Below are 24,909 nucleotides of genomic sequence, written 5' to 3' on the forward strand. Positions count from 1 at the left end.
TTGAAATGTAGAGTTAAGGATCTTGCAAGTAAATTTCATGAAAGAAGATTGTCACAGGATTAGCACTTAGTTCAAAATGCCAATCCCATCGGGTTCATAAAATTTGGCACATGAAAATAAGCTTGTGAACTTCAGAAAACAGTATCTACGCCCTTAATTGACAAATGTTCAGTCAAGTGGAGTAAATTCTGTTCTTTTTACTGAATTCAAAGAAAACAGGATAAACAGTGGGATCACCAAATTGCAAGAAAAACTTGACCTGTTTGCTTGGCTTCTTTGGTGAGAAAGGACTCATCGGCGATGTGCAGCATGAGCTAGCCCACAGGTAGAATCCCTCTCTGGAAGTCTTGGCTTCCAGCATTGATGGCATCGCTGCATCAGAGATATAAAACGGCAAAGAAACAGCAGTGAACAGAGAAATGAAGTGCACGAAGCATAGCTGCACGCGTGCACATGTTTGTTTGCCGATCTGCAGAGCAAATCGGTGCTGGCATTTCAGCGAGCATGTAACCGAAGGTGTGTTCGGATACGAGTGCTAAACTTTAGTAGGGTCACATCAGATGTTCGGAGGCTAATTGAAGGGATAAACATGAGCTAATTGTAAAACTAATTGCACAGATGGAGTCTAATTCGCGAGACAAATCTATTAAGACTAATTAATTTATCATTAGCAAATGGTTGTTGTAGCACCACATTGTATCATGGATTAATTAGACTTAATAGATTCGTCTCGTGAATTAGACTCCGTCTGTGCAATTAGTTTTATAATTAGACTATATTTAACACTCATAATTAGTATCAAACATCCGATGTGACAGGTAAAGTGGTGTTCCGGACACCCCCGCAGGAGTTGACGGGAAGCCCCCCACAGTGGCTTGTCGCCGACGCCGCTCTGACCGCCCTGGGGACCTCTCAAATAGAATCCCCCTGCTGCCCTGCTGGTCCTCGGCAGCTCCCTGTGACAGTTCCAATCACTGTGAGCCGCACCATGCGGTAGCCGTTGTGACCGGCAACAATGGAGCGGGAGATGACGCCACGATGGCGCGGGAGAGGTGGAGCCTGCAGTAGGGAGGGAGATACTGTGGGGAGGAGGAGTAGGGAGGCGGCGGCAAATTGAGCAGCTGAGGATGGATTAAGTGGCTCGGAGGCTGGAAGCAGCGCCTTGCTCCGGAGTCGCATTTCCTTTTAGGCAACGCTGAACAACGAGAAGGCACAGAACTGATCGATCTGCTCGTGTCGCATCTCCAACTACATTGTTTTCATCGCCGGACAGGCGAGAAAGAAGGAGGCGACGCGGGTGGCGGGGGGCGGACAGGAGGAAGAGCGACGGCTTGACGGATGACGGCCGATGCGGCAAGAGAGTTCACGAGCTTTCGGATCTTACAGCGGGTGGAAACCCGAACAGACCCGCATCTGATAGCCAATAGCGTGACATGGTGGATTGGACGGCTAATTTTAACGGGTTGACGTGAATATCCTCTTAGATTCGGGAATGCACCAGATCTAACATGAGTACGAGCAGATACGTCCGTTCCTAAGCATAAAGGTCTTCATTATTCCAACAATCTATCACCCAATCCCCGTCCACTAGTACTGGTACCGAGTTACTGACTGCATCATTTTACATTTTTACTGGGCTGACAATGCCGATCCCTTCTCCTGGTAACTTAGCCCAATCGAGCCCATTACTTAAAGCCGATAGACATTTTGCGAAGAAAGCCCAGACAACGGCGTCCACTATCAAGTCTCTGAACTATGGGTCCTACCGCAAACGCGCTCGCTGAAACAACGGTGCTCCAAGTCCACCAGCTGCTCAACTCCGCACCAATGCCCTCGCGCCAGGAAGCGAAGCCACTCCGACGTGGGCAAGCATCAGACGTGGAGGGCATCTATTGGCCGGCACACGCGTCCGTCTTCTCGCGAGGAAGCAGGGCTTAAATCAAATCCCAGCACCACGACGGGGGCCGATCGCTACGGTCTGTCTCCTCCCCTCCCCCGCTTCCAGAAGCTTCGCGGCTCCGCCATGCGTCCCGCCGTCCTCGCGGCGCTCTTCCTCCTCGCCGCCGCGGCCGCCTCCCCGGCCGCCGCACTCTACTCCGCGGGCTCCCCCGTCCTCCAGCTCAACCCCAACAACTTCAAATCCAAGGTCTGGCTCGCCTCCCGCTGCCCCCTCCGCCACCAGATCGGCGCCTCCATTCGGTGTTATGCGTGACGGGTATGGTCCGTTTTGATTTTACTGCAGGTGCTAGAAGCGAACGGCGTGGTGCTGGTTGAGTTCTTCGCGCCGTGGTGCGGGCACTGCAAGCAGCTGGCTCCCGCCTGGGAGAAGGCCGCCGGCGTGCTCAAGGGCGTCGCGAGGGTCGCGGCCCTCGATGCCGATGCGCACCAGGCTCTAGCGCAGGTGAGCGTGCTGCCCTGTTAAACCTTCTCGTTTGCTTATGATTCGCCCACTCGTGTGCGTGTTGATCTACTTGTTCAGTGGAGTGATCTCGGCATCAGTTCCTGCGATTGTATTGTAATTTGGTCTTATTAGGTGATAATTGCTTACTGATGCACGCAGCATACTGATGCCAGTTTAATTTGATATCGAAATGTTGAACCCGGGATGGTTTTGTTCATTTGTTGCGCTCCTCAGCAGTGCAGTCACTCCAGTGTCGCACTGATTGGTGGCTTAAGTTCAAGAATGGTAAACTTACTGGTAGCCAGTTCTTCTTAAACACCATGAAAAAGCAGTTCATACTGATATTTTGTGCATAACCAAACTCCTATGTGGAATATGGCAATTCTGCACAGCAAGTTGTTTTAAGAGCCAGAGGGAAACCCCCTGGTTCCTTTTATATTAATGAAACAACCAGTCTTGCTTCTGTACAGTAAATTTCATGCGATGCTTCAGAATCAGAATTCTGCTGAAGAATGGCACAGAATACTCCAGGATTCATCAGTGTTCACTGTCAGTGTTCACTGTTGCACTTATTTTTTTTCTCTCGAACTACGCAGGAGAGCTGCATGTCATTTCATTAAGGTAGAAGAGAAATAGTACAACTATCCTGGATACACCCAGATCGAATATAGAAACCCACACACACCCACTAAATACAAAGTTACATACTCGCCACAGCCTAGTAACAACTAACAAAACACGACCTAGGGACCCAGTCTAGCACTTATTTGATGGCTCCAGTCTATCATTGTTAAATTTATTGGTGGTTACTGCATCTAAATTGTTAATTTTTTTTGGGGGGGGGGGGGTATAAAGTTATGCATCAAATTTGTTGCGATTTGGAAGTATCTGGACTTCTGGAGCATGGCAACTTTACATTACCTTATTCTAATAGCAGTAGCGAAAAACCTGATTACATTTCCAGGTTCCATTACCACTAATCATACAAATAGTCTTACTTCAGTACAGTAAATTTCATGTGGTGCTTCAGAATTCTGCTGAAAATGATATAGTTCAAACGGTGCTTGCCAAAGTTTGGTAATCTGTTTCTAGGTTCCTTTAGTCAAGCTATCAGGCATTATCAGTTGTGAGTGGTTTTGAGTTTCTGTTGGTTTGATTATGCTTGATATAGAGGACTTGCACCTCTAACGGTTGAAAAGGTATCAAGCTGTACAATTTTAATGATATATCTGTTGACATTCTTGCATTGGCTAGAATTTAATCTCTAGAGTTTTCAGTGTACATTTTGATTTACAAAATGTTTATGTTTTGGTAGAAACTTATTTTTAATGTGGCTCTTAAAACACCCATAAGATGAAATAGCCCCAATAATCAATACCAGATGCAATAAGCACCCTCACAGTGAGATGAAATCAATCTTGGTAAAGTGACTTGGGTTAAATAAGCCTCACTGTGGGAAATCAAAGAAGTCAATACAAACTTGGGTTAAATAATATGATTGAAATAATCTTGGTAAAATGACCCTAGAGGATACCTCATTGACTTTATATAGGCTTATAATTCTTCTGTTTCACTTCTCCAAATCGTCATTAGGACTGAAGTAATGCCAAATTGGTAATCACAAATTTTATCTGACTTGAGTAATTATTATCGTTTGTAGATCTGTGCACTGAACATTATCAATTTAGTTAAATATTTGCTGATCCTTGATGCATCTTTTTTGAAGGAATATGGAATCAGGGGATTTCCAACTATAAAGGTGTTTGCCCCTGGTAAACCTCCAGTTGATTATCAAGGAGCAAGAGATGTAAAGCCAATTGTAGAATTTGCTCTGTCACAGGTTTGTTGCACCAAACCATACTTAGATGGCCACTTTTACTATATACAAGGTTACTATGCATGAGTTATTCAGTCACTTTTATTATATACTAGGTTACTATGCATGAGTTTCTCTGCTCTATTTTCATGTGCAAAATTGCAAACCTCTTGCACTTATGTTTTTTGCAGACCATTTAGCTTCAGTAGTTAAGAGGAATCTTCTGTGTTCTAGCATAAATGACTTTGGATCTCATTGTATTATGAAAACATAAATTATCTTTTTAGTAACTGAAAATAGTTTTGTGGGTTTTTATTGTGCTGTTTATGTATTTTTAGACACACGACTATCCTAACCAGTGCCTTAAAGTATGAAGTTATTCTCCAGTAGGCATTGATCGATCCAATTCATTGTTCTAATTCTGATTGTGTTCTGCTATGCACAGGTCAAGGCCCTTCTTAGAGATAGGTTGAATGGTAAGGCATCTGGAGGTTCAAGTGGCAAGGCATCTGGAGGTTCAAGTGAGAAAAATGAACCAAGTGCGTCAGTTGAACTAAATTCACGTAATTTTGATGAACTTGTCATCAAAAGCAAGGACTTATGGATTGTGGAATTTTTTGCACCATGGTATGGAGCTTATTGCACACGTAATGTTCATCATGTAACTTGGATGATTATACATTCTTTACTACCAGTTAGCATATGATTATTCTCAAGTAGAAAAGGAAAAAAAGAGGTTGAACAAAGCTGTGTACAATTTTACTAATCTCTTACTAAGTATTCTAGGGGCATTCTCCTTAGTTGTCTTGCATGTTAGTCATCTCCTACTAAGTACGTTCTATAATATTCTTTATTAATTGTGGGGGCTTCAGAAGTTTAATGCATACATTGGTTCAGGTGTGGGCACTGCAAGAAATTGGCACCTGAATGGAAAAGGGCTGCGAAGAACTTGAAGGGCCAAGTGAAGCTAGGCCATGTTGATTGTGATGCTGAAAAGGTGTGTCTTTGTTTGTTCTGTAAGTTTATTGGCATCTTTTGGTAATGATATTTTGTTCTGTATGCATCCCTTAACCCTACTTTTTAGCCTTTTGTAGAAGTAATCTCTGCAAATAGCCTAGATTGCATCATTCCTGTATTGCCCATCTTGTCAATCTCATCAGAACTTTCAGTGTATTCCCCAGCTGGTTACTAGTGACTAGACTAATATGTACATAGCTATAATAGCATTCTTTATTTGAAATTCCTGCTGAGTTCTTGCTATTTAATATTTAATCTGCTAGCACATTAGCTAAGCTTCTATTCAAAAGCTGCACCAAGTAATTTTTTTAATGATCTAGCTTGACCCATGAGCTATTTGATTTGGAGCTAAATCCCATCACTTGTCGTTTCAAATACCACTTTATTATGATGATAAGTGAAATGATGTTTGATGTCTAAATGCATATTGGCAGGAGTTGAGGCAGTCCTTGATTACTAATTCACTATTATTCAACTTCTCGTATTTTACAGTCCTTGATGAGCAAGTACAAGGTTGAAGGCTTCCCTACTATTTTGGTATTTGGTGCTGATAAGGAGAGCCCATTCCCATACCAGGGGGCTAGAGTTGCATCTGCCATTGAGTCCTTTGCATTGGAGCAGTTGGAAGTCAACTCCGGTCCAGCTGAAGTTTCTGAGTTGACTGGCCCGGTAAGACCAAACCTTCATCTTCATGATACTGACAATTTATGGTGACCAGTTAGTCTACAGTTGATGTTTGATGCTAACGCTTGGCTTCTGTAGGATGTCATGGAGGAGAAGTGCGCTTCTGCTGCCATTTGCTTTGTATCATTTCTTCCAGACATCCTTGATTCAAAGGCAGAAGGAAGAAACAAGTACCTTGAGCTCCTGCTATCTGTTGCCGAGAAGTTCAAAAAGAGTCCATACAGGCAAGTATCAGCTGAACTAATTACAGACTTTACCAAAATGTGTCTTTCGTTCATCACTTTCAAAGAAGGGGAAAAGGCCAACAGTTTAATCAATACAGTATTTTTCATTAGCGCCTTTGCAAAAGCAACACTAATATTGGCATTCAGTGGTAACAGGTGTGTATTTGAAATGCTAAAATATAGAGTTGAAACAAGATACTGAGTAACCTTGCGTGAACAAAATTTATAGTTTGATATATCAAACAATAGACTGTGCAAGCTGACTGTGCAATGATGAATGTTCTATGTTGAGTTGGACTCAATAAAATCATTTGATACAATCCGTTATGTCTTGAAAACTCCCTTTTTTTCTCTCTTGAACTACACACATCCTGAGCCAGGATACGTTTTGTCTTGCAGTTTTGTCTGGACAGCTGCTGGTAAGCAAGCTGATCTTGAGAACCAGGTTGGAGTGGGTGGCTATGGCTATCCCGCCATGGTTGCTCTCAACGTGAAGAAAGGCGCATACGCTCCACTACGTAGTGCCTTCCAGCACGATGAAATCATGTAAGCTCATTGGGCTTATAGCTTCTGTTGTTTAATGTTAATTTGCCAGACGATTAACATGAAGGCATCTTGTGCAGCGAGTTTGTGAAGGAAGCAGGGCGCGGTGGAAAGGGAAATCTTCCCCTGAACGGTTCCCCGACAGTAGTTCCATCCGAGCCATGGGACGGCAAGGATGGAGAGGAAATTGTAGAGGATGAGTTCTCCCTTGACGAGCTCATGGGCGAAAGCTCCCCAGTAAATGATGAGTTGTGATTCTGATGATTTTGGAACTGATCTGTCATCAGGGTGCCGATTAGCCAGGCTGTAAATCTGAGGAACTCTGACGTTTTACTTGTTTTCTTTGAAGTGTACGATTTTTAGTGGGCTTATTGTCAGTTATATTGGATGCTAGAGCGGTTTTTAATTAAAGAGAACTGATGTGAGAGGCGCCCCCCTTTTCTTTTTCCTTTTTGTCCCTGAAATAAAGTTAGTTCTGCGGTGGTTGCTTGCCGCAACAAACGGTTCCCATCAGAACATGCTCTGATGCTCCCATTGGATTGATGCATGGAGTACTTCCTCTGTTCACACGTTTTTATTTTAGGGTCAACCCCGGGGGTATCCCCACCTGGATTTCATTCATGGGCTTTTTGGCAAGCCAAATGCCATTCCATCAGAGAGTTCAGCAATTTGAAATTTAGGGGATGTTTACACAGTAGGTTTTACATTGAAGAAAAGGTGGAGCACCAGTCATCTGTTATCTGCCACAGGCAATCGGTGGCGCCATAGGAGTGCATCTTCCTTGCAGTCTACCCAGAAGAGGTGAGAGGACGGAGGCACACCATTGAAGATCAGGTTGTTGCGCTGCTTCCATAGTCGCCAGCAGATCAGCAGGAGGTAGCTGTTGAAATGTTTGATCGGTACTGTTCACACGTATTAGCAATTAAGATCATCTAGTTTGCTTTTAAAAGCCGAGCCATAATTATTTTCTTAAGATAATACATATTTTTAGACTATCTATAGCTCACCCGGGTGAAACAGGGGCTCCCCTCACTCGAATTTCTCAACCATTGGATCTAAAATCGGCAGCTCGGATTAACTCCATCTCTCTCTACCTTATCTTCTTCTCCCCTCTCCCCACTCCCCACTAACCCCCCGACTCCACCTCCCGCCGCCGCCCCGTCGTGCCTCCACCCGTCCGCACGCGGAGCTCCAGCGGGACCCTAGTCTGCCCGTGCCGGCCGCCTTTCCTTCCCCTCCTGCCGCCGCTTCCTGCCACCGTCGTCGTTGCCATCATCACCCCCGTCCCGGTCCTGCCCAACTGTCCTCCACCACCACCCCGCCAGTTGCACCCCCGCCGCCATACCTCAGCGCCCCCACACCCGCCACCTCCGCTAGGCCGGCCTACCGCCGCCGGCCCTCCCTCTAGGTCCGTCGATGAGTTCCCAACCCCGAAAATCCCAAAACCCTAACCCCTGAACCCTTGACCCTAAACCCCGGCACCCCTAATCTTGCCAGAATTTGGCCAGAGTTGGAGAATAAAGGGTGCACATGGGAGGAAGAAAATTTTGGATGAGGAGGAGCTCTATTTCACCCGGGTGAGCTGTAGTTGTCCCCTATTTTTGTTGATACAGTTGATTAATGTGAAATTATTTTACTTAGGATAAAGTTGAATTCGTGGTAGGAGGAAGTAGTAAAATCATTGGATAAGACGCTACCATTTCACCTAAGGTGTTTGGACACCTCCTGCTAAACTTTAGTACCTGTCACATCGGCTAATTAGGAGTATTAAACATAGTCTAATTATAAAACTAATTGCACAAATGGAGTCTAATTCGCGAGACGAATCTATTAAGCCTAATTAGTCCATATTTAACAATGTGGTGCTACAGTAATCATTTGCTAATGATGGATTAATTAACCTTAATATATTCGTCTCGCGAATTAGACTCCATCTGTGCAATTAGTTTTGTAATTAGCTCATGTTTAATCCTCTAATTAGTATCCATTTGATATGCCTATTGAAGTTTAGCAATTGTATCATACAATCCGTAGGAACGATGACGAGCCACAGCTTTCTCTTGCCCAAAGGCACGTTGAAACTTGCAAGAGGCAGATTGCTGTGTGTTCCTACTTTCCTGCCTACTTTCCCACGCCTTTCGCTGGAGCACTAGCGTAGGATGACAAACGCAACACTATCATTGGAAAGCTTGGTAATCGCGACGTCTCTGCCAATTGTACTGTGCTCCGAAGACACACCGGGCTAGCAATTATCTTGACACTGTCTCACTGATGACTTGGTCATTTTTTGGAAAGCGACTAGGAGTAGTTCATAAATTGGGGAGCTGTTTGTGCATTCTTTAGCCTGCACCCAAAGCCTGTCGCCCTATCCTCAGCAGTCTAAAGAGGTGTTTAGATTCATGTACTAATTTTTATAGGTCATGTCACATTGGATGTTGGATACCGATTAGAAAAACTTAGTTCGTTCGAATTTATCATCATCCGGCTCGAGCAAGAATGAAAGAAATAACACATGACTAAAGTTTAGTCCCTATCACATCGAATGTTTAGATACTAATTAGGAGTATTAAATATAGACTAATTACAAAACTAATTGCACAGATGGATGCTAATTAGCGAGACGAATCTATTAAGCCCAATTAGTCCACGATTTGACAATGTGATGCTACAGTAAATATTTGCTAATCATGAATTAATTAGGCTTAATAGATTCGTCTCGCGAATTAGCCTCCATCTGTGTAATTAGCTTTATAATTAACTCATGTTTAGTCCTAATTAATCTCCGCACAATCGATGACATGGACTAAACTTTAGCTCAAAGAATCCAAAACATCCCCTAATTATAAAACTAATTGCATAAGCCGTGGCTAATTCGCGAGACAAATCTATTAAGCCTAATTAATTCATGATTAGCACATATTTACTGTAGCATCACATGGTCAAATCATGGTTTAATTAGGTTTAATAAATTCATCTCGTGAATTAGCCTTCATTTATCCAATTGATTTGGTAATTAATCTATATTTAATACTCTTAATACTCTTAATACTCGTATCTAAATATTCGATGTGATATGGAGTAAACTTTATTCCCTATCTCCAAATGGGACCTAAAACCCTGCTTCAGCCGAGAGCTCCACCCCCAAGACTCAGACACACACACCAGCGAGTAGTACCACAGATGCCAGCAGTGGTAGTTGGTACCTGGTACAACAAGCGTACACTTGAAAATCTGCAATGCAAAGCCAAAACTGCAGCTTCCAAAACACAAATATCTAGCTAGCCTGCCAATTTATCCATGGGAAGGAGGAAATTCAGGGCCTGTTTGGCAACAAGGTGTTAAAGTTTAACACCTGTCATATCGGATGTTTGGATACTAATTAGGAGTATTAAACATAGGCTAATTACGAAACTAATTGCACAGATGGAGTCTAAATCTATTAAGCCTAATTAGTCCATGATTTGATAATGTGGTACCACAGTAACCATTTGCTAATGATGGATTAATTAGGCTTAATAGATTCATCTCGCGAATTAGCACAGGGTTCTGCAATTAGTTTTATAATTAGCTCATATTTAGTTCTCCTAATTAGCATCGAATATCTGATGTGATATTTTTTAAAGTTTAACATCTCGTATCCAAAGTGGGATGACGGGCTCATGGGATGATTGGCATCAACCAACTGAAACTCCACTGATCCCGTACTCCGGCCAAGATGACAGAGGATTCATCCAACCAACGGCCGGTGGGCCAGGCGGCCAGCACCGGACTGCGCCGGACCCAGAGTCCGCCGCAGGCCGCACTGAACGAAGAACCACCCGGCTGCGGGCTGCGGCTCACCTCCTCACCGAAACCGAACCCCACGCGGCGTCACGCCGGCCGCCCTTAAAAAAATCGCCAGTACAGCAGGGGTAGGACCCAACCAACCCAAAGAGTCGCCGGCCCAAGCAGAGAGCATCGCGATTCACACCAGCGCGAGGAGAGGAAGAGGAGCCGCAGCCGCAGCCGCCGAACCACCCCGAACCGCGGAGGCCCGCTGCCCCGCCCGCCGCCCCCCGCGCCCGCATGGCACCGAAGCGCCCCGCCGCGGCGCCGTCGGGGTCCGCGTCCGAGGCCTCCGACGCGGAGGCGGACGCGCCCCTGCACCACCCGTCCTCCCCGTCGCCGTCCAAGACGCCGCCGCCGCCCAACCCTAACCCTAAGTCGTCCGCCGCCGCCGCCGCTGCCATGGCGGCAGAGGACTCAGCCGCGGCCGGATCCGACTCCGGGGCCGCCTACGACTCCGACGCGGACCATCGCCCCGCGCTCCGGAAGGAGGGCGCCGCGGCGTCGCCGTCGCGCAGGCCCAGGAGCCCCAGGCCGCCCTCCCGCTCCCGCTCCCCGGACGCCGCCTCCGAATCCGACGGCGCGGCCTCCGACGCCGACCCTGCCGCCGGCGACGGCGCCGACTCCGCCGACGACGGCAACGCCTCACCGCTCCCGGCCCCGCGCCCGCCCCGCGGGGAGGCCGCCGCCATCAAGCCCCTCAGCTCGCGCCCCATGGACCCGCCACGCCACTCCATGGTCCCCTCCTTCACGGAGCCGCGCCGCAAGCGCCCCCGCAGCGTCGCCGTCCCGTCCTCCGTGGAGCAGCTCAAGAGGCCGTCGCGGCTCTGGAGCCCCGCCGACGAGCTCGTCATCCTTCGCGGCCTGGCCGCGTGCCGAGCCAAGCGTGGCGTTCTCCCCGGATCCATGCATGACATTGCTAAGTTCCACGGCCACATCGAGAGCGAGCTCAGTGTTCAGGTAACCGTGACGCAGGTCAGTGACAAGGTACGGCGTCTCAAACAGAAGTACAACCTTTTTGCATCCCGTGCCAAGAATGGGAGGGATCCAGACTTGCCCACCCCGCATGACCAGAGTGTCTATGAGCTTGGTAAGAGGGTTTGGGGGACAACTGATATTGCTGGTGGAGGAAGTACTGCTGGTGATGGGTATGAGATTAGTGGTGGTGGTGGTGAGAGCGAAGAGGAACGTGAGATTGGAGAGAGTGATGAGGATGAGGATAGTGGAAGGGATGACCGTGCCCGAAAGAACAGGAGGTTGAGGCCAATCACTATGGCAAATGGAAATGTGGCAGGTTTTGGGGCTGTGAATGTGAATAGCAGAGGGAAATTTGATTTTGAGAAGGGAAAGGATGCGTATCCATACCTTTGGGAGACTGTTGAGGATCTGTCAAAGGAGCACCCGCATGGGGTGGCATTCAAGAAGGCCTTTGAGTTGATTGAAGGTCCCAAAGCTCGTGGGATGGAGGAAAAGCTGCGGAAGTTCAGGTTGACAGAGATCAGACACCAGCTGCGCCGGATGGAACTGATGAAGGAGACAGTGAAGATGGTGCTTGATGCATTGGAGGGTTGACTAAGGAGTAATGGGTGATCTTTGGTGGGTGAGTAGTGCACTGTTAAAAGGAGCAATCGGTATCTTCTTTTGTTTCTAGATAGAGTTTCTGTGGATGAATTACTTAACTTTTGTGGTCAAGGTGCACTTGCCTCAGTGAGAATCTAGTTGCAGAGCAAGGAGTAATACTGCTCTTCTTGTTCTTGGTGGATCTTGTATTTTGTGTCGCTTAGGTGCTAACTTACGCGTTATATGGTATACAATTTCTGTTTTTAGTTAAGTTTGGTACTTCATTTTGATGCACCTTCATTGTGAATGCTTTTTTTTTTCTGCCTTACTCTTTTTGTGGTGATCTTGGAATATCATGATCAGAGTTATGCTTCAGTGTCACGATTCAGGACCTAATGGATTTAGGTTGGTTCTCATATCGGGGATGTTTGGATGTTGTCATCCCTTGGAGAAAGTCTGACAAACTGTTTTTGTTGCAGTAGGAGGATTAATTTTAGATGGTTTTGTGGTTTGAGTCAAAACCAGGGTAAAGCTATATCAAATTTGATGATGGTACCATGGAAGAATAAAGAGCTTGTTCTAGGACACTATAGTTTATCTTTATGATGAAAACATGTTCCAAATCTTTAACCCAAAAGGCCAAAACCGTCCTGATTATGATAACTCTAATGTTGTCTGAACTCGCATCTTGGTATTTATAGATGTTAATTCTTTATATCCATGTGCCTATGCGCCTCTGTAAGTTATGACATCCATGGCAACGGGTTATGACTAATGTGTTCCTTGTTGGCTTTTCTGCCAGAATCTGCTGGCCTTTTACATCCCTGAAATAGACTATTTGTTTTAATAATTGTGAGAATCAGTCTGTATTTTGTTTTCTATATTGCTTACCTTTTGACTTCAAGCTACTCATCTGCTTTCATATTCTGGTGATCATGACGCGAATGCGAGTCATTATCATTGTATATCTTGATGGTGCTCTCTTGTTCTTCAGCTTAATGTCGCCGTTGATTTCGGTCCATACGTTGTAAAATTTCTGACGCTGTGACGCATATGCTACCAAATAAGCATCTTTTATGGTGGCCAACAGGTTGAGGAGGATCTGACACTTGACCAACTCCGATCGAGATTCGGATGAGTCCAACAACGGAGTGACGTTTATTTTGGTCTTTCCTGATGCTACCCACAAATACTGTCGCCCAAATTGGTTGGTTGCGGAGTGCTGTCATGCTGAGGAATGTAAACTGTGCTTCGTGCATCTTCTGATTCGGGGGCAGGGCGATTGCAGAGTTAAAGTAGACCTGATCTTGGGTGTCCTCGCTGAACGCGTCCCTCTGATTCTGAACAGGACCACGTACCGACCATGGCTGCCTACGATCGATGCGACTGTTTCGATGTGAACTTGCGATTGTTCGCTACAGAGTTCTGCATCAATACTCCCTCCGTCCTAAATTATAGATCATTTTAGCTATTCTAGATGCATAAGTATTATAATGCATCTAAGCATAAGGTATATCTAAGTGTCAGCTTCACACTGCATTTAATTCATACCCAACATCTGCCCCGTGAAATAAATAGTAGTAATAATCAGTAAACGCAGGAAAGGCAAGAGAACCAACAGCCATCAAACTGTGCATTTCCATTTCTGAACGGGAACACACTGCATTTCAGAAGAAACAGTTCTGCCATACAATGGAGAGGTATGCACAGGAAAAATGCATCACACGACACGGTAGAGGCCAAAATGAAGTATGAACAAGAACCGCACACCGTTCGACAAGCATATCACCAGTGCTCCATCAAAGCTTAACAGTCGGTTTCTTCTCAAGATGAGGACTGGACATTCCCTGAGAACATATGAATTTTTGACAGGTCAGAAACTGTGAATCTGCAGGGGATCAAGTCAGGGATCCATGTAAGGTTCCCTGTAGCACAGAGACAGGTCCAGAGATCACGAATCAGTAGTCTCTGCATCAGCACTTTGCCGTGAACTATCATTGGTAGCGTCACGAAGATCACCACCTTCACCCCAAGCAGGTGCCATAAGCTCGTCAAACTGCAGCATAGCAGACAATAACCCATGCAGCAATGGTGAGGTTGTTGAACAGATCATATCTTGCAATGAACTTCGAAATAGAAGCCGCTTCCATCTCAAAGCATGCACGGGGTCCACAGCTCGCGGGTTTGCAGAAGGGTGCTTCCTTTTGATATGCTTGCAGAGCTCTCTGTATGTGCCCACGTATGAACAGCCATCTTGCATGCAGCTCCTCCTCTTGTGATTCAACTTCTTACGAGCAGGCTCAACCAATGTATATCCCTTAACCTCACCACGGCAAAGGGGACATGTGACCTCAATTGTATCCGGGTCCTCAGAGCTTTCTTTTCTGCATGACTCTACAAGCTGATCAAGACAATTTGCGTGCTGGAAGTTGGAGGCACAGATATACGGACGACAGCCATTGTCATGAGAAGAACAGAGTAGAAGAACAGCATTGTGTGGGAATTCCATGCATACTGGACAGGTTGCATCTGTCCATGCACATTTCTCTGTTGCTGCAAATGCTAGCTCCTGGCTGGCGGCCCTCTTCTTAAAGATGCAATGACCGCTGGGTTTCTGATAATGTGATGATCTGAGCTGACGAGATGAACTTTTCTTGTTCCTCATATAGTTGGCCATCCTGAAAATAACTGTAAGATGTCATATTAAGTAAGATGTCATGAAGTCTATAAAAAGAAAATTCACATTGTCCATATTACAATGAAAAATTGAAGGAGCCTGGCTGACAGTATGATTGCAAGCACAATGATATTTCTTTTTTTCCTTAATTGTTCTGACCTCTTAATAAATGGATAAGAGACCTATCCCAATGTCAAAACTCAAGAAGGATAGCTCAATAATAAATCAATTTTTCACATTTTCTTTTTTTATCCTCATTCTTATTCTATAAGCATGGAATAGAAGTTGAACATTGATACTACCTCATTCACAAATAATGTATTTTTAATTAAATTACCAAACAGTTCGATCACTTACAAAATAGAAAAAAGTCCAACATCATGTTTTGATCACAAACTCAATGGAAACTGTTACTGCCAAACTTTGAACTTGAACCTCTTGTGTTGGTTCAGTACAAGTTCCAGTGAGATAATATAATATGTATTTGACATGCATAATTATTTTCACCGCAGAGATTGCCAAAGGCAGTCTTTTATATTCCTAATCCAAGCAACCACAGAAAAATGGACAACTTGGATATTTATTGTTACTACTGGAAAAAAATGGCATTTCGACGGACCAATTAAGGCAGGGAGTACTTCCATCACATCCTTAGTTCCTTAACACGTGAATGTACCTAATGTTGGACCTCTACATAAATGTTCTGTGACTTGTAGAAATATAGAGATAAACTCAAAGTCATATAGATAGTTAAACGAACTTCTTCAGCATGATGGCAGAAACAATGGGTTTTACATGAAGCCTAAATAGATATGTGTATCACTCATCAGCAGTGAAACATAACAGTCAAGGGCTCAAGGCCCTGAAGTCCCAGCAAACAGGCATGTGTACATGTAGGATATTGTTTCTAAAATTCTTAAAATTTTCTTTACACTAACCGAGCCTGGTGTACAATGTTATCAGAACAGGAAACTGGGCATGGTGTACAACGTTATGATTGCAGGGAACATCGTAGCAGCAAGTTTGGTCACTCCATTGGACATCTACTCAAATGTAAGAATTTAAATAACAAGCTCGAAATCATATGAAAACAGAGAAGCTGCTTCAGCATTATTAAGTGACAAGATTTTACTACAAAGTCTACATTAATATCGGCACTAGCAGGCAACAAGAAAATTATGACCCAACCTCCTCAAGTCTTTTGCTGTCAATAGATAGCCATATATGTACTCTACAAAACAATTTCTGGAATTCCCAAGATATTCTTCACATTATCGATAACGATCTAAAGCATAACTGCTACAGAAAACACCTCGGCAGCAAATCTTGGCACGCTCTTGGAACTAGAGGGCAAGCCCTCTTCCAAAACCCTAAGTTTGAAGAAATTACAACACACAGCCGTATCCAAGAAACGCTAAATGCAGCGATTATTCTAGCCGGATCGATCGATTCGGCGGCGTCAAGAACAAAGGGCCGGCCATCAAATCAATTAACTCAATCACCAAATGGAAGCAAAATCGTCCACACCGACCAAAGACCGAATGAAAGCAAGCACTTTTTGCAGGTAAACGAAGAGGCGGCGGAGCAAGATTGCAAGGAGAGGCAAGAACCCGAGTTAAAGCTACGGAGATTCGAAAAGGGAACTGTCGCGCGTACCTTGCTGCTTCCAAGAGGCAAGAACGGGCGGCTGCTCCGCAGCGGAGGCGGCCTGGAAGGAAGGGGGGAGGGGCGAAGAGGCCGGCTGAGAGGGAGGCCTCGAATCCGAGCGAGTCTGCTCGAGGGTGCGCGGCGGGGTTGCGTTTTGAGAGAGGCCGTCGCCTGTCAAGAAGTCGCCGGCTGTGGGCGTGGCGTCGTGTGGTGGGCGCAGCGACATGGGCGGGACGGTGGGCCGTGGAAAACCTAGCGCGGCCCAAGGCCCAAGTGAATCGGTCCGTCCAATCCATCCATGTCCTACGGCTACGATTGGCCCTGCGGAAGCAACAATATTTCTGTGAAAGAAAGTGGGAGCGAGCAGCGACCACATCTCCAACAAAATTGCCATGCCACTCTTCGAGCTAAAATCTAACAAGTGTGCTAGAGTTGTTATCTGAATTGACATCCCATCCAACTTGCTAAATACTTTCTCACACTCTTCAAATGTGGATCCCACTCACAAAATAGAGAGTGCAAAATGGAAAGTTTGTTGTAGTGTGAAATGAAGAGGGTGTTCGAGTGGATGGAGAGTGTAAATTTTAGAGAGAAACCTAGCTATTGGGATTTGGAGAGTGGAAAATGGATAGTCTGTTGGAATGAGCAACTTAATATGGAGAGAAATTTTTTGGCAACTTGACTAGGGAGTCAAATGGAGAACTAAAAATGGATAGTCTGTTGGAGTTGCTCGAAGCTCACTTTCTAGTTCGTGAGGTTAAGGGCTCGCTTGGCTTGAAGGATTTTCAAAGAAATTTTTACAGGAATCCGAATCCTATGTTTTGCTTATGTCACCAGATGTTTGGAACGGAGGAAGGATGTTTCCCTTTCCTGTGGAAAGGCTTGCTCTCTTGTGCAAAATGGAGGAAATAAAAAATCCACTCTTAGGGTGTGTTGGGAATGGAGGATTTCCATAGGAAAAACAAAGGAACGCATTCCTCATGAAAGTTTTGTCATTTCGCTGTTTGGAATGGAGGAAAGCTAAGTCACATTCCAAAGGAAAGGCTCATGCGCCTCCATAAAGCGTAGTAAAAAAAAGCATCCACCGGAATCTGAAGGAAAATTTCCTGTGAATGATTTGTTGAACTGGTGCTGCCTGCAACTCGCTAGAATCTGTCATTGCTGCATCCAATGCTTCACAATTGTGATTATAAAAAAATGTTTCACTGCAATTGTTGCCAAAGTCTTTGGCTTAAGGGTAGCGTTCTCTTGTCAGTGCTTCTACGGTCAATTGAATAGCGTGCAGGAGCCGTAGAAACAGAAAATGATGGGATAGGGGATTAAGAAAGAAACGAGAGGAGGAGAGAGAGAGAGAAAAAAGAAAGAACTAAGATCTAATCTTCATTTATCAACGTGGAAACCTAGCTTAATTAAAATGGACATGGTGGGATTTTGTTTCATGAGCACTAATAAGGTCTCATTATATTTTCTTGCTATCCAAACAGCGTAAAGTTTCCATTCCTGTGTTTTGACATCATGTAGTTTTTCACTTTTCACCACATCCTATTCCTACATTTTCTTCCAATCCTCTATTTTGCATTCCTGCGTTCCAAACAGGCCCTTAGCTTTTGGAAATTTTCTTGCTTGTGAAGAGCAACTAACCACTGCGTAACTGCATAGTGGTGCCATAGTAGCGCTCCATAGCTGGAGATGACAAACCTGCTTTGCTGCATAGGGTCATGTGCCCCGTCGTCCATCGCGCATCCTAAGTTGGCGAGCCCAAGCTCGCCCGTGGTTGACCATGTCTGCATGCCAGTGAGGTAGAGATGCTCGCCCAAGGTCGCTGAGCTTGTCCAGTAGTTGAGGATGTTGCCACCGCTCAAGCTGATCTGGACTGAAGTACGATGCTGTGAACAATTAATGGAAAGACCGAAGGATTGGTCCTGGCCACCTTGGCAGGCGATTTGCTACATCGGTGTTGGACTACTCAATGGAGAAGATGGGGATTTGCTAATTGATTCACAATCCGTGTTGGACTGAGTAGAAGGAGACAACAGAGAAGAAATAAGTGGACGAGAGCTAAAGAAAGAGATAAGGTGAGCATATTGATTCACTACTATGTGGGGCCGTCCAAGATGCATTTGAGGGGAGGTGATCGAACTCCCTCCGCATCGAGATGCTTAGCCGGAGCCCACCTCAGACCGACAGGTGCCCCGCCACTCTCTGGGCGGAAGATTCACGTCTGGGATGGAAGGTCTTATCCGAGGGAGGACTCAATGCCCTGAGCCAGGGCTTGTTGCCCCTCACCCCGAATATGAGATCTTCAGCTTCCCTTGTGCTCTTGCTAGGGTCCGAGGGATTCACTCCTAGGATGCCCCAAGCAGTGGTCACCAGTCTGGTATGTGCCTTCCTTCCAGCATAGGAGAGAGCTGGGTCGAACGAGCACCATGACCCTCGGGAGTCGGGGCACTCTAAGAGCGGAGGTGGAGGATCGATGGGCCCACACCTAGCGACGACGAGGGGCCCCGAGCATCTGCTCGGTGCGCTCATCGAACCTCCCTTCCCCTTTCCCATCAACATGGGAGAGTTGGGTTGAAAGAGGGAAGGTAGTTGGGTTCGGTGGGGCTCGTGGGCGGCCCCTGCGGGTCTTGTTGGTCCTAGTGGATCCCCGCGTCGCCTCATCCAGGGAGGGGCATCGCCCAGCTGGATACCCAGCTAGAGCTGGCCACCCATGCTTCGTCCAGAGGGAGGGCTACCTCTGTCGGATCCTCAGGAACGCCTTTCCTGAGCTATAATATCATGCAACAGTTCCCCCTCCAGTTTGGGCTGCAGTGCCATCTCCTGCTCCCATGGGCAACACACCCTTTGCAGACATGGTGGTTGCCAAGGGCTCCTTCGTGGGCAACATGCCCTCTGCGGACATGATGGATGCCATTATCACCAAGGAGTGGATCCTGACCTGCCACTTCTCTTGAGGCTGAGCAGGGCTGATGCCTCAACCCTCTTCCTCATCCTTGCAGTCATGGTGGGGGTGCTGGGCGTTGCTGATATGAACCCGCTAGGGTTGATTCCCGATCTTTCGATGAGAGGCTTGGGATAACTCGATTGGTCGATGGAGACGACGTTCACGGCCCGACTACAGCCTTCCAAGCTGCGCCTTAGCAACCGATACACCACCTCCAATGGCTGCTGCGATCTTGTGGAGCGCGTCACCCGGCCACTAGGGCACTCGTCCTGCAAGCAATCGAAGAACTAGCAAGAACAAGTATAAGAAGTACTAAATTTACTAGATGAAGATGAAGGTTTCCAACTCAATCTCAATAAGGTGGGGTTCCGAAGACAGGAAGACGGGCGGCTGATCCAGCACGCGCGCTTAAAAGCAAGTAGCGAGAGCTAAACTTGATCTAAACAAAATCCAACCTGTTTGTGGTGTCTCTAATTCTTATTAATACCTAGGAGGACGACCAGGGGGGTGTTTGGGTCGTGCTCCAACCCTAGGACATGTCCCTAATGGACCCAACTTGATACACGGCCCATTGGAATAAAATAAGGCGACGCAACACCTCTGGATAGAAAACCTCTCGGTAGTATTTTGGTGATTGCGGCCGACTTAGAATATATATGGATATGAGTCTAGATCCATATAAAAATAGACTTTATAAGGATTCCAAGGAGTACTTTAACGCCTAAAACGGAATCTGGATGAGGTCATGACGGCCGTTGCAAGCTGGCACAGAGCTGCAGTCCGAATCCAGCCCCAAAACTGTTGGATTGGAACTCTTTCTTTCCTTGGGCCAAAAGTGGCGTGGTGGCCTAGTGGAGGACTTTGGGAATACTTGGACTTGGCCCCCAATCTACTTCTTTGGTCCTCCATAGCTTCCATGTGTGTTTAACTCTATTTTTGATCCACGTATGTATTTCTGAAATTGACAACGAACACACATGATGGTGCAACATCAATTCATCAAATGTATCAAATACAATCATGGTAAAGAATTATTTCACCTGTGAATCAAAAGTTACTAATGTGGTTGTATCCGAGCAAGTGATGTCCTCATCAGTTGCTCACCCCTTTCGCTTGGGGCCTTTGCCCCTCCATCGTGTGGGCGATGGTGACCGTGCACCCGAGCACATTGCAGCTCTGCACCCGGAATAGGTGCCCAGTGCTTCAGCTTGCGTGTGTCAGCCCGGGTGTGCGATAGGCGTCGCCATTCCACCATTCGAGCTCTCCGTGGGCCACACGACCCACTCTTGCAGGGAATCCCTTCCTCGTGGAGCCCTTCCTTTGGTCATGTTTCCCTACGTAATGCGTGACTCCAAGAGCATGTTTAGAGTACCTAGCATTATTTGTAAGCTAGGAAATGATGCCGGATACGGCTTATGAATAAAAAGGATTCTTTTTTGATTAAGCATCTCTATTCATCCTTCCCCGGGCGCGGTGTCCTGTTTTCATGTTTGCTATGCTAGCGTGGATGGTGGTGATTGAGGACCCCGCTAGGTGCAAGTGGCGCATGGGTCTGGGGACTAGGCTGGGCGCCAAACACTGACCATTTTGTTGGTATTTCTTAAGTTACAAATAAATTCGCAAGCGCACGAAGTAAATAGGATGTTGGACCCATATGATTCTGCCCAGGGGTGTCTATTTCGCCTCCGGGGTAGCGGGGCTTCTTGGTGCGAGCGCTGCCCCCTTTTCCCCTAGGGGCCTCTGGGCCGTGCTGAGCCCCCGAGCGCTTGATGTCTCCATAAGGGGCAAGTTGAGAGGTGCCTTCCCAGGAGGGGTGCCGAGCCTAGCCTCTGGAGGCTCCTGCTCCTCTCTCTCGCCACTACTAGCACTACGCTTACCACCTGAGGCATGGCGGAGATGTATAGTAGTAGGGGCTCACCATCCTGGCATGCCACTAGAGTCAAAGGGGTCATCATATATCATTTTAACTCTTTCAAAGATCTATCCGCGTCCTCGATCCACTCGAATCACCCCGTCTTCTTAAGAAGTCAGAAGAGCAGGAGCCCCCACTACCCCAACTTGGATATGAAATGCCCCAAAGCCACCATGCGCCCAGTCAGGCGATGTACTTCCTTCAAGTGCATGGGAGACTGCATGCGATCAATGGCCTTGATCTTTTATTGGTTCGCCTCTATTCCACGGTTGGAAACGAGGAAGCCTGGAAGCTTTCCAGATGGAATTCCAAAGACACACTTCTCCGGGTTCAGCTTGATGTGCGTCGCCCGCAAGTTGTCAAACGTCTCTGCCAAGCCTTCAAGTAAGGTGGCTTGGTCTCAGGTCTTGATGACTATGTCGTCGACATATGCTTTAGGAAGCAAAGGAGGTCGCATCTTGCCGTGGAATCGACGACTTGGTTGATGCGGGGAAGCAGGAAAAGATATTCTAAATAGGCTTTGTTGAGGTCCGTGTAGTCAACGCACATCCGGAACCTTCCATTTTCTTTGGGCATGATGATGGGGTTGCCAGCCATTCGAGATGGAGGAACTCCCTGATGATCCCTACCTCAAGCATCTTTCTGACTTGCTCCCGGATAAGTCCTACCTCTCTGGAGCCTGCTGCCAGATCTTCTGCTACACTAGGCGCGCGTTGGGATGCACGACCGAACGGGGCTTGATCATCTCCCTAGGGACATCGGGCATGTCCAACGGTTTCCACACGATCAATCATTTGTTCACCCAGAGGAAGGTGATGAGCTTGCTTTCCTATTTGACGCTCAATTAGGCACCGATCTTCATGACCCTCTCAGGATCCTGCCCGAGTTGGACTATCTTGGTGAGCGCAGCATCATCGGGGGTAATCCGCTACTTGGCTTATGGGTGCGGGGAGGCTTCGAGCCATTCCTCGTCATTGCGGGGTGACGGATGCTAGGGCCTCATAGAGCTTCTCAATGCAGTATGCTGCCCACTTGACGTCGGTCTTGATCAAGATAACCCTAGATGGCCCCAGTATTTCTAGGGCGGTGGGGTACGCATAATGCACGGCGGCCATGAATTTGGCCAGAACCGGGTGCCCCACAATGGCGTTGTACAGAAGGTCGAACTCCGTCACGTCAAAGATGACATTCTCCGTCCTAAAGTTGTCCTAGCTTCCGAAGGTCACATGCAACTCGATTTGCCCCAATAGAGCAATAATTTTATATAAAAGGTTTCTTTATTCAACCAAGTATGATTTTTTATGAGTTTAGAAATATCTTACTACAAACTCACATATAAGCACATGTTTTCGTAGCTTCAATCTAAAATAAATTTTAATCATTGAATACATCATCATCATCATCACCATCATCATCATCATCATTTAATTAGTACATTAAAAGTTGATATTTTGTCTAACCTATATATTATCATCTCACAATGAATTTCTAGATATATATCGCACTACAAACCAACAAAAAATATCTATTTTCTGCAAATTCATCATAGATTAACTAAATATCATTGCACATATTATCATTCCATGATGTAACTACTATATTTATTTAACTTCTTCTTTACCTAGAAAAAAAACCACTTTTAATACCCAAATAGATTTTTTTTATGTTTTGTCTCACCTATGTATCATCACTGAAACTGTATACTGACTTGATGGTATATCAAAATAATGAAAGGTCAACTCTAATGGTAGTAGTTACATGATGAAATGATAATATTTGAAATGATGAGGTTATTCCATAATGAAGAAGCTATTAACTCAAAGTTAGCACCTAGAATAATGTAAAAAATGTCAGTGAGATACTTCCACATCGTTGTGGCAACACAACATTCAAAGAACAAGTGTTGAACTGTTTCTAGCTCGCTGTAGAATAGACAGCTCATGTCATCATTTTTTTCTATTTGCTAAGTTCTCTCTAGTGAGAGTTTTGTTGTTGGACGTCAGCCATAAGAAAATATAGATTCTGTGGGGTATGTTTAGGTGCTAGGTCAAGGGGTAAACACTGGTTTGACACCTCCAAAGCTAGCTGTCTTATAAATAGTTTGCACTGAGAATTTGCCACTAGAATCAAACAATCAGATAATTGCATCGCAATCATCCAGATACGAAACAGACTCCGCAATGGAGACCAATTACAGACACATCTACATCTGTCTCAGAGTAACTCTTCTCCTAAATAAGATTTTCAGATCAACTCCATTCTAGACTTCAGGAATAGAAACATCTTTTTGGTCAGCGATTGTGTACAACTGCTAGAACTGGATAGCAAGGCTGCAATTGTCGAACCAGTGGTCCTCCCAAAACCTAATGGATTTCCCATCACCTACTTTCCATTTCACCCCAATCTGAGCTGCTTTACTAGACTAAAGAACACCTTTCCAAAAAGGAGAAGCTTTCACTTTGGGGGCACAAAAAATATTTGGGTGCCTATTTTTTTACTTAAAATCAATAATTTTCTTCCAAACAACACTATCACTTAGCCATTATTTATTGATCCATGAAGCAAGAAGGCAAAGGTTTAAGATACTAAGGTCAGGAAGCCCCCACCACCATGATCTTTTCTATATGCTAGGTTTTGCTCGTTAGAGAGGTGGTACGTACCTATGCTTTCCTTCAGCATCATTCCGCAGGAAATTGGCCACGTGAGAGTTAATGTTCTTGATGGCCATTTTGGAAAGTTAATTACAGAGAGAAGGTAGATAGGAATGCTTGTTAGGCAGGATTTCAGAAGGGTCAGCTTAGCAGCACTAGACAGGAGTCTACCTGTCCACCCATCAATTCTTTTAATTAGCTTGTCTACAACTGGTTGGACGTCCTCTCTTTTCAATTTATTGTAATGGAGTAGTACTCCTAGATATTTCAGAGGGAGATCACCAATGTTACAATAGAAAAGTCTATCATACTTATTACTTTCTTCCTCAATCATCCCTAGAGTTAGCGGGTCAATTTTGACGTAGTTGATTTTCATGCCTGAAAGCTGTTTAAAACAAGCTAGCATCCACTTAAAGTGGGTGGCTGCGCAATGTTAATTTTCAGGAAGAGCAAAGTGTTGTCGGCATATTCTAAACTAATAATACCACCTTTCATATACTTGGTAACAAACTTTCTATTAAACCTTGGTTGGTTGCTTTCATAAGCATCAGCTACTAGATTAAACAGGAGGGGGAAGTGGTCTCCTTGCCTGAGCCCTTTCCTACACACAAAATACCTACTATTTTCTTCATTGATCCTCATACATACCGAACCACCTCTAGTGATTTTATTTATCCAACCTGTCCATTTAGTTCCAAAGCCTCTGAATATTTGGACTTCCTCAAGAAAACTCCAATTAACCCTATCATAAGCTTCCTTCTAGTCTAGTTTCAAAATTACCACAGCTTCGCCTCTCCTATTGATCTCATGAATAATTTCATAAGCGGCAACTACACTCTCAAGGATGTATCATCCTTTAATGAATTGAAGGTCATTTGATTAGGAGAAATTAGCCTCTCACTAATTTTACTTAGCCTATTACTGATGGTCTTATCAAAGATTTTGAACTGCAATTTATAAGAGCAATGGGTCTAAACTTCTTCAGTTCAGTTGCTTTAGCTTCCTTAG

General features: G+C 45.5%; 3 protein-coding genes across 4 annotated transcripts; 2 read left to right on the forward strand and 1 right to left on the reverse strand.

Annotated features, from left to right (window-relative positions):
* The first annotated feature begins 1,948 nt into the window (after window positions 1-1,948).
* On the forward strand, window positions 1,949-7,198 carry LOC101781145 (protein disulfide isomerase-like 2-3). Its single transcript, XM_004956923.4, has 9 exons — window positions 1,949-2,146; window positions 2,243-2,401; window positions 4,128-4,241; window positions 4,663-4,844; window positions 5,115-5,214; window positions 5,727-5,903; window positions 5,997-6,142; window positions 6,542-6,688; window positions 6,766-7,198. The coding sequence occupies exons 1-9, from the start codon at window positions 2,024-2,026 to the stop codon at window positions 6,938-6,940; spliced, it is 1,323 nt and encodes a 440-aa protein (XP_004956980.1). The 5' UTR covers window positions 1,949-2,023; the 3' UTR covers window positions 6,941-7,198.
* Window positions 7,199-10,606: 3,408 nt separating this feature from the next.
* Window positions 10,607-12,354, forward strand: LOC101781950 (STOREKEEPER protein). Its single transcript, XM_004956925.3, has one exon. It carries the CDS (start codon window positions 10,751-10,753, stop codon window positions 12,080-12,082), a length of 1,332 nt encoding a protein of 443 aa, XP_004956982.1. The 5' UTR covers window positions 10,607-10,750; the 3' UTR covers window positions 12,083-12,354.
* Window positions 12,355-13,678: 1,324 nt separating this feature from the next.
* On the reverse strand, window positions 13,679-16,573 carry LOC101782355. 2 transcript variants are annotated; one of them, XM_012843851.2, is made up of 2 exons: window positions 16,404-16,573; window positions 13,679-14,758 (listed from the first exon to the last, which is right to left on the reverse strand). In XM_012843851.2, exon 2 carries the CDS (start codon window positions 14,745-14,747, stop codon window positions 14,022-14,024), a length of 726 nt encoding a protein of 241 aa, XP_012699305.1. In that variant the 5' UTR covers window positions 14,748-14,758; window positions 16,404-16,573; the 3' UTR covers window positions 13,679-14,021. The 2 variants fall into 2 exon arrangements, with proteins under 2 accessions (XP_012699305.1, XP_004956983.1); XM_004956926.2 differs by having other exon boundaries at window positions 13,679-14,748; window positions 16,404-16,567.
* Window positions 16,574-24,909: the final 8,336 nt, after the last annotated feature.

The sequence above is a fragment of the Setaria italica genome, chromosome II (assembly GCF_000263155.2).
Source record: "Setaria italica strain Yugu1 chromosome II, Setaria_italica_v2.0, whole genome shotgun sequence".
Taxonomy (NCBI): Eukaryota; Viridiplantae; Streptophyta; class Magnoliopsida; order Poales; family Poaceae; genus Setaria; species Setaria italica.